Source organism: Periplaneta americana, chromosome 6, assembly GCF_040183065.1.
Source record: "Periplaneta americana isolate PAMFEO1 chromosome 6, P.americana_PAMFEO1_priV1, whole genome shotgun sequence".
In the NCBI taxonomy this organism is placed as follows: domain Eukaryota; kingdom Metazoa; phylum Arthropoda; class Insecta; order Blattodea; family Blattidae; genus Periplaneta; species Periplaneta americana.
In genome coordinates this window covers 166365399-166379152 of record NC_091122.1, presented here as the reverse complement: position 1 = coordinate 166379152, position 13754 = coordinate 166365399, and the positions used below count along the sequence as shown (strand labels likewise).

The window sequence follows — 13754 nt, the reverse complement described above, 5'->3', positions numbered from 1 at the left end:
AGTAGGGGAAGTTATCCCCACCCACATGAAATGTGCATTCGACACAACACTAGCCTATCACGTAGAGTGTCTGATGAGCTAGGAGGGGAAAAGTGGAAAGGGGTCGTGGGCGGAGCTTAGCGTTCGCCGTATTACGTTTTTACCTTATTATTATTATTATTATTATTATTATTATTATTAATTACACACTATTTCTTCACTTTTGTGATAGTATTCTTCTTAGTAGTATATACGGTGAAAGGTGTATAACTGCATTAATTTTAACTAGTAATAATTAATCAATAAATCTAATAGATAAGTTCCAATAATCGTTTCTCTACGTATAATGTTTATGGAAAATCTCGATTTTCTATTGAGAGTTTGGATGCGGTTACGTGCAACAGGGCAATGCTTGATTCGCCATAAATTTAAAACTTATATGGATACTCATGATTAGTACATTTTGGCATTGTCCTTAATTGACTTCATCTTTAGAATCCACGAAGAGACTGGCATAAGATTTGCAACTGCTGAGGTACGACGTAAGAACGCAGATAGTGTACACAGCGAATAGGGATTATGTAGAATGGACACTGAGCGAATTTTTCTGTTTTGTTTCTCTGTGCGCCGGCGTTTAGTTCCGCTTTCAAGCGCTAGAGGTTACTGTAATCGAACACACGCTAAGATAATAATTAAATATAAGAGTTGAGACACAGGATCCAAACATCGCCTACCTTATTGCATAATCCAGTAGCGCTTTGCTTCAAATAAATTCAAGTTAACAGCGTTTCCTTATTTCTCAGTGATAAACTAGTTGTAATAATAATTGTTTATGTTTTATATATAATAAATTATATTACAAAATATAATAGATTATAAAATTATGTATCAAATTCGTTTAATATTTGTACATACAATATAATATAGGTATATGGTTTTACTTCTCATAGGAGTTTTGTTTTTCCATTTTCAGCGCTATCAAATCATTACATATTTTAATTGTTGGTGGGGTCAACGTCTCAACTCTCATTATAAAGGAACTCTAGAGTCTAGACATTACAGTTAATGACGGATTTATTATTTCATCGGTCCAATTTATTTTATTTGAGTACATAATGTACCTAGATGTATTAATTGTATGTCTGTTATATTCCTCTGTGTCGACTGCTAGCTGGTGTGATGTCAGCGCTAACTCTAGGGAAAAAGCAGAATCTCACGCTCAAGCTGGTTTGAAGGTTATTGAAATCAGTCCTGTTACATCAAAGGTACCGACCCGAAGTGTCCATACTTGAAATATTCCCTATACGCTGGTGTACACTTGCCGAGCAGCTCTTAATTGCAGTGATGCCAGATTTCTCTTAAGGTTCCGTTACTCTTTAAATGCATTTTCAATCTGGTAATTTTGTAAGTTATTACATAAACCAAACGTTTTTCGAAGAAATGACAAAGGAAATTTTTTTTTTTCGGTTTGCTCTTCGCGTTCACATCTTACCACTCAAATGCCTCATTACTCAATAGTTTTGCCATGAATGGAATTCAAACTTCAGACACTATTTTTTTCGACTAAACCAGTATTAAAATACGAAAATTATGTTTGACTTTTCGGTTACTTACAACCTAAACATTCGGTTTTTAAAATTAATGCAGTTAGGCCTATACCCCTGTCATCCTGTATATCGTTTGAACATTAGTTTACACAGTCAATTTTCGCTATTCGTGGAGACCAGCTTTCTAGAAAACTCCGTAAGTAAGGAAGACATGAATGTAGATCCACTGATCCAGTGGGCGAAAGGGCTTAAATTTCCTCCAGGACCTTATTCATCATAAAATGTTGCTACCTTGCACTATACATTTTTGATTTCGTGTAAAGAATAGATTATATTTACTACAATACGCATTTCTCGCCCACTCTTCGTTGACGATTTTAAGTGTCCTCCAAGCTCCTAGACGAAACCAGGTTAAGCCCAGTCTCCCTTCTCTTCTTCCTCCATAGAGGTATAACTCGGTTCCCCAATTTGTTTTGATCATCGACTGGATTCATTCATTCACAATACGCATTTTTTAAATATACGTTACACACTGCTTTCTTCATAATAGTACAGTAACATAGGTTTGGTTGAAGAGGTCTAATCAACATAATTAAAAGAAACATCGGTCCATAGAATGGCGTGAGGTTAAGGCTACTATCTTTACAGACAATCAGTATTAATGACAACAAGGATGTTAATCCTATGAGCCAGCTACGTTTACTCCAAAGGAAATAACTCTGTTACTCATTTCTGTTGGAGACTGAGTTAACCCCAGGAAAATAATACGACCGGAAGGATTAGAACAGTGGAGAAAATCCATGATCGCATTGGGAATCGAACGCACGACCCTCCGACTTTGTAGCGTTACGCCTTAATCGCGACCCTACCGCGCGCCGCTGGTAGGTGGATCATAGTTTTACATGTTCAGATACAAACCGTATGAATAAAATTTTCTGTTTTTTTTTTATTATTTAATTATACTAGGCTGTTTCCTATGTCTGGCTAACGTTAGTAAAAACTTCTTTTCCAAATTACCTGCTTGTCCATTCAAGACCATGACACTTTTTTTCTTCCCAGTGGCTCGAATTACAATTTTGGCGTAACTGGTCTACCTCCTCAATTTCACGTGTACTTTGACAAAGTTGTTAATCGCATGTATTCCTGTTGTCTTTTCATGTACTACTGGCTGCCGAGCCACTTACAAGCAAACATTCTCAAAGGTGCAGATAAAAAAGTTAATTTTTTTTCTTCCACCTTATTAATAATGTTAAAACAAGTGCTTGTACAAATTTTAGCCACTCGATCGCAGTTACGAGGGTCGTAAAAACTAAGTTTTCCTGGGCCGTTTACAGAAATAAAACACAATTTCAATGGTAAAATTTATTGGAACAGATACAGCAACTATGGAGCTATTTTTCGATATATTTCCCACCGGAATTGCGACATTTTTCATACCATGGAATCAACAGAGAGGTGCAGACGGCTGTCACATACTGATTCCGATCCCAAATGGCAGACTTCTACGACACAGGGATACAAAAGTTAATTCCACGACATGACAAATATCTCATTTTCGTGGGGAATATGTTGAAAATAGTTAAATAATTGCTGTATCTGTTCCAATAAATATTTCCATGAAATTGTGTTTTCTTTCTGTAAACGGTTCCATGGTAACATTTTTACTGCCCTCGTAATTGCGCTCGAGTGGCCAAAATTTGTGTAAGCGCTTGTTTTGACACTATTAACATATTGGAAGAAAAGAAATAATATTTTTATCTGCCCCCATGAGAATTTTTGCTTGTTAGTTGGTGTCAGAAGATTGATACTTTAAGACAGGAGAAAAAATTATCTCGCAGTAGACAAAATTAATTCCGTACTGGTTTATAATGCTCTCAGGGATGTCTTGTGAGGTAAACTTGTTTCTATTGTAAAAAAATGTATGTGATTAAAAAAACCAAGAAAATTTCCGAAATCAGCATAAAAAGTAAACAACACATAGATTCCGGATTTATATCTACTAAAAGTTAAGAATGACACTTAGTATAGTAGAATGGATTGGTGTCGGATAGGACAGACACAAGATTTCTATTCTTAAAAACAAAGACCTTAGTCACAAGGATTGAAAAATGCATCTTGTAAACCGTAAAGACGGTTATACTGGTGACAGACTACAGTCGCTAATCGCGATTAGCTCCGATCGCGATTACCGAAAATGTGGTGACACACTAGGTGCCGTCTGGTCAACAGCTGAATTACCATAGAGGAAACAATTTTCTCTATGTACATACGTATATATTTGTTTCCCTCCTGGACAACACCTAAAGATCATACTTTCTTTTGATGTTTGTTCATTGCTTTTTTTTACCTTTTTTTGTTGTTTCTTGCAGCTTGATATGGGAATTTATTTGTTAAAATTGTTATATGCTTTACAATGTAAAATGATACAATTTATATCATTACTATTTATATTATTTTGAAAAGAGATTTTATAACCTATAAAATTTATATCATCATGCCAAAAATTTATATTATTTTGTAATAAAACATATTTTTAAAATAAAACCTAACCTCAACGATAGCGTCGTAATGGAGACTGAAATTGAAAATCTGAAAAAGAAACCAGTTCCAGTTTGTAATCCATTATTTATTGAAATGAAACATCTTTCAGCAGCCTTCTATTGCTCTCTATAATATATAATATATGAAATATGAATAATTCGTCTGTCATTTGTTAATATGTTTCTTTTTACTTTTCTCACATCTGCATCAATTTCTCCACTACGTCTGATAGCAGCAAAATCGATTTTCTAGCCATTCATTTTTGTTTCTATTTCATATAATAGGAAGGGTAACAAAATTCCACAGCAGAAGCTATCACGACTTCGTAAATAATATAAATCAAGGTGATTCGAAACCAAAGATTACTAAAATGTTACTTTCGTCCACTGGGCCGTGCCTCGGCGCGATTATCTAGTTCTGGAAACAGTATTTAGCTTCTGATCGCGATCAGGACGGTAACACACTACAAACCAGATCGCGATTAGGTCGATAATAGCGATTAGTGACTGTAGTCTTTCACCAGTATTAGGAGGATTAAAGACCGTTAACTGTACCAAAGGGAAATACTGAATAACAGGAATGCCATATAAAAGGAATGGGGGTACGGCTTGTATTTTTATAAACTATACCGAGTAACAGTATTAACTTTTAGTGCATATAAATGCGGGCTCTTAGAAATCATACAGAGTTGTGTAATGGTTGAAAAATTATTTCACTTTAATGAGAGAATCCGCGAACATGGTAAACTCTTTTAGCGAGAATTGACTGTATTTCTTTCTAGCTGGCGAAGAAAATTATACGCCCACCATTACTTCAGTCACAAAGAGTATCAGCTTTCCATGCTCTTTGTGGAGAACAAAGGCGATGTTGTGGCGGAGTTTCTCCGAAGTAAGCCTAATACTTTTTTTTTCTGTCATCACCAGTCTTCAATATACCAACATCTACAAAAGAAAGACCCTACAGTCACAATGATGTGCCCACGGATCTGATTTTTGATGACAGCTCAACATTTGCCCATCCACAAGAATTATTCTAGACTTGGTCAAGTGGACTAACACACAGCAACAAACACAAGAAGAAATAAAAATTGGTGTGTTCTGTCTATCCTATACCGTATTGGAGAGGCGTTTCCACTTATCACTGGTTACCATTCGTACAAGATCCTCTCGCCTTTCGACAGAGGGGAGCACAATCAGCCAGTTCCCATACCTCCCGTACAGATGGCAGGTCTACTGCGGAAAATGTAGAGTTCCTGGAAAATTGAATGCAAGAGTTGAGACAATGAGCATACTCCTTCCGATTGGATGGATCCAACCATGACTTCCATTAACATACTTACTTATAAATGGCTTCTAAGGAACCCGCAGGTTCATTGCCGCCCTCATATAAGCCCGCCATCGCTCCCTATCCTGAGCAAGATTAATCCAGTCTCTACCACCATAGTCCACCTCCCTCGAATCCATTTTTATATTAGCATCCCATTAAGTCTCGGCTTTTTCCCTCCGGCCTCCCAACTAACACTCTATATGCATTTCTAGATTAGCCCATACATGCTACATGCCCTGCCCATCTCAAACGTTTGGATTTAATGTTCCTAATTATGTCAGGCGGAGAATACAATGCGTGCAGTTCTGTGTTGTGTAACTTTCTCCATTCTCCTGTAACTTCATCCCTCTTAGCCCCAAATATTTTCCTAAGCACCTTATTCTCAAACACCGTAAACTCTGTTCCTCTTTCAAAGTAAGAGTCCAAGTTTCACAACCATACAGAACAACCGGTAGTATAACTGTTTTATAAATTCTAACTTTCAGATTTTTGGACAGCAGACTGGATGACAAAAGCTTCTCAATCGAATAATAACAGAGATTTTCCATATTTATTAAGCGATTAATTTCCTCCCGAGTGTCATTCATGATATTTGAATTTTTCCACCTTTTAAAATCATAAATTTCCAATTTTTATATTTCAATTTCGTACAATATTCTGGTCACGAGACATAATCATATACTGTGACTTTTCGGGATTTACTTCCAAACCTATCTCTTTATTTGCTTCCAGTAAAATTCCCGTGTTTTCCCTAATCGTTTGTGGATTTTCTCCTAATATTTCACGACATCCGTATAGACAAGCAGCTGATGTAACCGGTTCAATACCAAACCCTCTCTGTTATCCTGGACTTTCCTAATGGCATATTCTAGAGCAAAGTTAAAAATTAAAGGTGACAGTGCATCTCCTTGCTTTAGCCTTCCATTAACGTACAATAAATCAGTGTACATATATGTACTCAAATAAAAATAAATTGGGTTAATGAAATAATAAATCCCTCGTTAGCTGTAATGAGTGGACCCTAGAGTCCCTTTACAGAGATAGTTGAGACGTTCTATGGTATCTGATCCCATAAAAAATTAAAATATATAATGTTTTAATAGCACTGAAAATGGGAAAACAAATCTCCTATGGGAAGTAAAACCATAGACCTATATATTGTGTACAAATATTAAACAAATGTAATACATCATTTTATAACATATTGCATTATTTTGTAATATTATTTATTATATATAATACATAAAAACTATTATTACAGCTAGTTTATCACTGAGGAAAAAAGAAAACCTGTTAACTTATGTTTACTAGAAGCAAAGCCGTTGTAAGTGCTTCCTGGATTATGCAACAAAGTAGGTGATGTTTGGATCCTTTGTCTCAAGTCTTATCAGTGGCGAAGCTAATGTGTAAATACCGAATAGGCTGAAAAAATCTGCTTACCATTATATTTTTATAGAACAGATATTTCTTGGCTCTTTTATAAAATTTTTTGAGATACAGATCCCCACAAGAAGGTGGTGTTCACCCCCAAACAGAATAATAGGGCTACAGGTAAAGCAATATAACATATTTATGTCAGAGATATTTCTTATATCGTGAAAATTGAAAATTTCTATTTTGTCTTTCTCCATTCGCCATTTTAATATGTAAATACGGTATCGATTTCCTATCTTTGTAAGCATAATATTTTGTTTCGTACGTCCAATTTTAAAACGATTTCTCTTTTAATTGTACAAATAAGAACCTCAATGGTCTGTTAGTATGAGCCATCTTACACAAAATTAATAAGTAACACATAAGCGCATGCACTTTTGATTAAACGAACACTCAACAATGCAGCGCATTCACAGAACACTTATATACAGTAGCGCAACGTATTATTGTGACTGAGAGGCAAGCCGCCTTTCGTACGGAGATGTGATGAATCGATACCTCCTCCACGATCCTCCTCAAGCTTGCGAGTCAAGATCGTAGCTTGATGTCTTTAGAGGATTATGCCACAAGCCTCTCGCACTGAACTCTCCATCCTGGAATAACTGCCAATGGTGAATTAATATATGAATTTTTGAGTAGGTTAAGCCTCAAAAGCCTCTTAAGAGCTTCACCACTGACTCCTGTATTCAATTATTATCTAGGTACTCTATGAAAATGGCTGAAATACATATGAAATTACTGTATATGACGATGAAGAGTTCCTACAATATTCAGGAGAAGCAGAGATTCTTGGTTCTATTACGGCTTTCTCCTAGACAGACTTGGGAAATTACGAAAAATCCAAGTCAGGGCAACCGATTCTTGGGATCGAACCTAGTGCTCGGTCACTGCCTACGTATATTCCACAAAAATGGTGTGCATATAATACAAACATTTGCAGAAATATGTCTGTGTTTGTACTTAATGTATGCAAGACAATCCAGACTGAGGTTCGGCACTCTCTGTTTTGTGATCGTATTCTGTGTTTTGGCGTTGCAGTCGCTGGATGGATTCGCCTTCGCGCTGGCGGCGGACGGCCGGTTTCTCTACATCTCGGAGACTGTGTCCATCTACCTGGGTCTGTCGCAGGTTAGTAGCGCTGCATTGCAGAGCAACATCTACAGTAAGTAGGTTACTGCATGTCAAGTGGTGCTTTTATTCATGTCATAACAATATCTCGGATTTTTAGTCTCGTTTAGCATAGACTGAAACATATACACCTAGTTTTAGGCGATATCATCGCTCGAGAGTTTCTCGTGTTGCATACATTTAGGGATTTTTATATATAAGTTTTGCAATCTATCCTATTCGAGCCTAAAAATCCGAGGTATTGTCAACACATTATTACGTTATCTAGAAAATATATTTTTTAAGTTAGTACTATTCTGTATCATCGGTCGCTTACCTTTTGGTGTATGAGTTGATCGTGATGCCTTAGAAACTATAATCGTCGTTTTTTTACACTTAATTTCTTCCTCAACTTGTTAGCAATATCAATAAACTATCTCCAGTTTTTTCTGGTCTTACCAGAAATATTATTAATAATATTATTAACTCTCCAATCTTATTACAGATATTGTCTTACAAGTAATACCAGTTTTAGGCAAAATTTTAGTAGGAGTATGTTGTAACAAGAAATTAATCTAATCTTTAAAGTAAAGGTCATTAGATTCTATGATAAGAGCTACCATTCAGCGAGGTTTGCTATCCCGCAACTATACCAGTTTCTGATTTTTGATGCGAAGATTTTTTTGTATATAATTACTAGTATGAAGGAACAAATTGGTATTCACATGAAATCCAAAAATCGTTCTTAGATCTCCATTTTGTTATTGTTAGTATTCTACAGCATATTGTATAGGCCTATACTAACCGTAGTCACATCAATATTACGAAAAATAATATCATTAAAGAGAGAATTGACAGGAGTAAGATCTGGGGACGTTGGTGGCCAATGCACATGACCACTGCGGCCGATCCATTGTTCTGGGAATGTAAGATTTAGGTGATGTCTGATCTGAAGGCTAAAATGTACAGGAGCTCCGTCATGTTGGAAGAACATGCCCACCCCTGTAATCAAGAAACTAAAAACAATGCTGCCCTCAGATGTTTTCAGAAGGGTGACACGTACTATTCCTTTGTAAATTACGTTGTCAATAGTTGCGTAGTCATTTGTTATTCTTCATATCATTTGTAAGGCTTGTCATGCATAGTATTCAAATAGCTGAATTTCTTCATCCGAAGTTGGACACATGGTTATATGAACATTTTTACTCACAATAGTCCATACTGTCACAACCTAAAACATTTGAAGAGTTTTTTTTTTTTTCAAAACTGAAACATGTTCACTTCACTAAATTCTTCAGGAGAAGCCAAAAACATATCTTCTGAAACAAAGAAATATTTTGATTTTTTATTTTACATAATAAAAGTATAGGCTTTAGGGAGCATGATATGTTACATGAATTGAAGAGGACTGAGTCCAGCGGTACTCTAGTAATTGCAAGAAAACATTTGGACATATTTAGTTTTGGATATGTTTAGTTTTGCTGAAAATAGAATTTGAACGTAATACAATTATTTATTATTAATTATTAATAGAATTCGTGTTAATGAATGACAGGCTTATTACACATTGAACACTTTATATTGACATCCTTTTACAAAATTAAGTAAGGGTTATTCTTTTCGATTTGTAAGCCACAGTCATCCACCAGACACTCACAAATAATAATTCGTGTTAATTAATGATATTATATTACACATTGACCACTTTATATTGACATTCTTTTACATTCTGTTGTGCGAGCAAGGTCTCGGTTTTTGTTTTAACTGAATTAGTTGAGGATCAGGATTGCCGTATTTCTCATTTTTTTTCTCTTCTATGCTGCCAAAGATTTTGATCTTCCCTTCTGATTAAATTTTTGTAGCCCATTGTTGGAAGGTTCAAATGCCCTAAAATGACCTTCATCACTAATTGGCAATAGTTGAAAATAGCGGGAAATTTCAACGACTGTTAGAACTAAGTTGGACATGTGCTATTTTGATTTCAAAAAGTCTATTAAACATTATAGTAATTGAGGCGGTAGCCGGAAAAAGAGCCCATAAGCAAAAGTCATGTTTCGAGAAAACAAAGATTGAAAGATTTATTTTTAGGTAATTACACTTTTATCAAAATAACAATTTGCATACTGTTACGATAATATATGTCTACAAGTTTTTGTTAAATAATACATTCCGACTTTAATTGTGTTATAAATATACATATTTTATTGGAACATTTATAGGCTCTTTTTCCAGAGAACAAGCTTATTTTATCAAAATACTTTCAATATGATTATATTTTAGCAGACATTAAACATCAGCATTGGACAGCGCATATTACAGATGTTCACAAGTTCTTAATCATTTTAATAAAATTATATTTCTTACATATATCTCACAGTTACGTCATAAATTGTACTGAATACGTCAAAATAAGGAATATCTGTCGAGTACAGAATACAGATTACAGGTTATTTAGTATTAATGTAGAATTGATTCACACTCACTTCAAAGTTATCTTCAGAGTACAGTTTACACTTTAGTGCACATCCTGGATGAACTCACACTCACTTTGAGGATCATCTTCACTGATGATTGCTGAGTTCCACAACTACGCAAGGGTGCATGGGTTCATTCAATTAGCTACCCTGCCCTCTGTTTACAAGATATTGAAGCGAAACTTTGTAAGCAAGTAGATTTTTAAAACGGAGAATCGAATTAAACATTCTCCCGAAAAAGGGCCTATAGACCTTTGGGCCCATTTTCCGGCTACCGCCTCAGTTACTGGAGATGTTGTTTTGAGAAAAAATGTTTGGAAGAAATGAACTGGATGTACATGTTCAGCTTTGATGCGAAAATCAATATTAACACTTTCTTCTAAAAATAAATTTACATCTAGTTAAATGTCAGATAGATCTACCATAATCGATTTATAACACAATTTCGTAAATTTTGGACATGTTCAGTTTTTGAAAAGAATCTCTTCATTTACTATTCCTCCCGACTCCCTCTACATGTAGGCTATAAATCGTATGATTATATGTAACCTACATCTTGTTTCTTTTTGTAGCTGTCCTCTAATTTTCATTATGTCAAAATGTTTCAAAATAACGTAAAAGAGTAACATTTTGAAGTTATGTTGGTATGAAGAAGCGTTAAATAAACTGAGTTACGTGTTTTAAATAAATGATTTAGCTTTTATTTCAAATTCAAAAAGGCATTAAGCAACGATAAAGACTTTACTACTCTAAGCTCTTAAAGTAAATAGAATGTTAGCTCCGAGAAAGCACGCATTACATACATTTGCCCTTTTTACAGGGTGACAAACTGCTGTTTCTGCGAGTTACATGCCACAGTATTGGTTCAAGTTTATATACTCACAACTCGCACCTCTTATTTTAACAATATTTCTCGTTCTTTTTATGTTTCATACAGCCTTTGATGTCTTTCTCGTATAAAGGAGATAGAAGTTTTCAGTGGGAGGTTCAATCGGGTGGCGGGCAAGGGGGGGGGGCAGAGTTGGGCGTGTGTTGTAAGAGATGGTGGGGTACTTTGGCCACTCCTTTTTGTACCCTCATCATCTTTCTTCTTTTAGGATATGTTCCCCCATTTTTCGGACATCTTTTTCTTTTTTCTTTTTTTTCTTGAACTGTCGGATTGTCTTCAGGGTCTCCTCTTTTTATTTCTTCCACCTTTCTCATCTCTTATTATCTTCTACCGTTCTTTTTCTTCTTCTTCTTCTGCATCTTCTTATAATTTTGTGTATTTAATATCACTACTCTCGTCTCCTTTCTTATCAACCAGCGCTTCCTTTTATCTGCACCTTCCTCTGCCTTGCTTTGATGTCGTCTTTCTCTCCGCCGACGTCGTCGCCGCTCTTAGTTGGACTCCTCTCTTTTAAACTCGTCTCTCCTTCTCAGTTTACTGGCTCTAGCTACAATCATTCTCTTTCTCTCTGTTTCGCTGTCACAGCCAGAGAGCACTGTAGCTGTAGCGTGCGCCTAGTTGAATGCTCCTCACGTACACCTCTACAGAGTCGTGTCTGCCATTCCTAATGCTGGGAGGAAGGTTTACAATCAATAGGGTGCTACTGCCGGGCGGTGGAAGGGGAGGGGGGCGTAACATGGCCGCCAACAAGAGGCAAAGCCCCCTGCCGCCGCTGCTGCTCCTACTGCTATGGTAGTGAGGGCCAAAATGCTTCGCCTCCACGTGTAACATGCTATAGATATTGCTAAAACTACATTTTTTTTTTGTTCGCCCTGGTTATGTACGAATAGTTCACACACTCTCTGCTGGTCACCTCATAAATGAGGGTGGCTCAACCTTGTCACGGAATTGCGCAGTAATTTCACATTCGATTTTATGTAAATACATTATTAACAATATAAAACACTTAATATTTGAGGAGAAAAATTCGCTCCGGCGCCGGGAATCGAACCCGGGTCCTTGGTTCTACGTACCAGGCGCTCTGACCACTGAGCTACGCCGAATTCAATCCACAGCACCGGACCGAACCCTCCTCCTTCAATGTTTCCCTTTGTGGCCTGACTCCAAGTTAGGCACATATGTTGATGTATATGTCCAATGTCAACTGTCATTATACTGTATACTAATGTGTTTATTTTTATTTTTACTGTGTACATTTTTTTATTGAATTATCGGCTTCTGTTTTTATGTGATTCGTATTTGGTTCTAACAACATTAATATGTATTCCACTATGTTTATTTTTATTTTATGAGGTAAATTTTATGTAACTACCTCTTTTGATCTCATTATGTACCTAAATTGTATCAGTATGTAATTACTTAATTCCAATCCAGTTTTATATTCAACTGTGTAAGCAAGTTTTAATCCTGGTTCAGTGTAAGAGAAGGCCTTGCGGCCGTAACTCTGCCAGGTTAAATAAAGCCATTATTATTATTATTATTATTATTATTATTATTATTATTATTATTATTATTATTATTATAATATTAGGAGCGCACTCAGTTGAGTGAATTGTTTGGCCGGGATTCCGCAGTTAAGTGCACAGTAATCTGTACAGACATATGCACTGCAGCTATGAGAATATTATAATTTATTAATTTGTCCTACAGAATGATACCTGTAATATTGACAATTAATATTTGAGGAGAAAATTGGACATATACGTCAACATATATGCCTAACTTGGAGTCAGGCCACAAAGGGAAACATTGAAGGAGGAGGGTTCGGTCCGGTGCTATGGATTGAATTGGGCGCAGCTCAGTGGTCAGAGCGCTTGGTACGTAGAACCAAGGACCCGGGTTCGATTCCCGGCGCCGGAGCGAATTTTTCTCCTCAAATATTAATTGTTAATATTATAGGTATTATTCTGTAGGACAAATTAATAAATCTATAGTATAAAACACATTTTCTACAATTAGTTACTGGTACTGTTATAACCATTCATTTTAAATCCGCGGGTTAACACCCGTGAGGGCGATGAATTTTTAAGGATCGATAAGAATTCTTGACGTGGCTTTCTTCTAAAGGGAAGTAAAGCCGGGGATCCCACGTACACTTAAGATCTGCTTATGTGAAAGTAGTTCTCACACTAAATTTTTGTCATCTACTAATGAGATTGGTATAATTCTGTCTGTAATTTCACGTTACTTCTATATAAAAATATGATCAATTTATCAGCACATTTTCTTTCAGACGCGTCATTCAGGAGAGGACTAGACTTCCAATTGTCCAAACCCTTGAGTTTAATATTTAAAAATAATAATAATAATAATAATAATAATAATAATAATAATAATAATAATAATAATAATAATAATAATAATAAAGCTGAGTACTATCCCTAAAGAAAAATATGA

The 13754-nt window shown here is 35.8% G+C and overlaps 1 protein-coding gene across 5 annotated transcripts in view; it reads left to right on the top strand.

The window, feature by feature from the left end:
• Positions 1–13754, top strand: part of trh (PAS domain-containing protein trachealess) — a 309891-nt gene that overhangs the window by 194925 nt on the left and 101212 nt on the right. For all 5 annotated transcript variants that reach the window (XM_069829497.1, XM_069829502.1, XM_069829499.1 and 2 more), the window contains exon 4: positions 7866–7955. In XM_069829497.1, coding sequence (XP_069685598.1) covers positions 7866–7955 — 90 coding nt within the window. The remainder of the gene's footprint in view (positions 1–7865; positions 7956–13754) is intronic.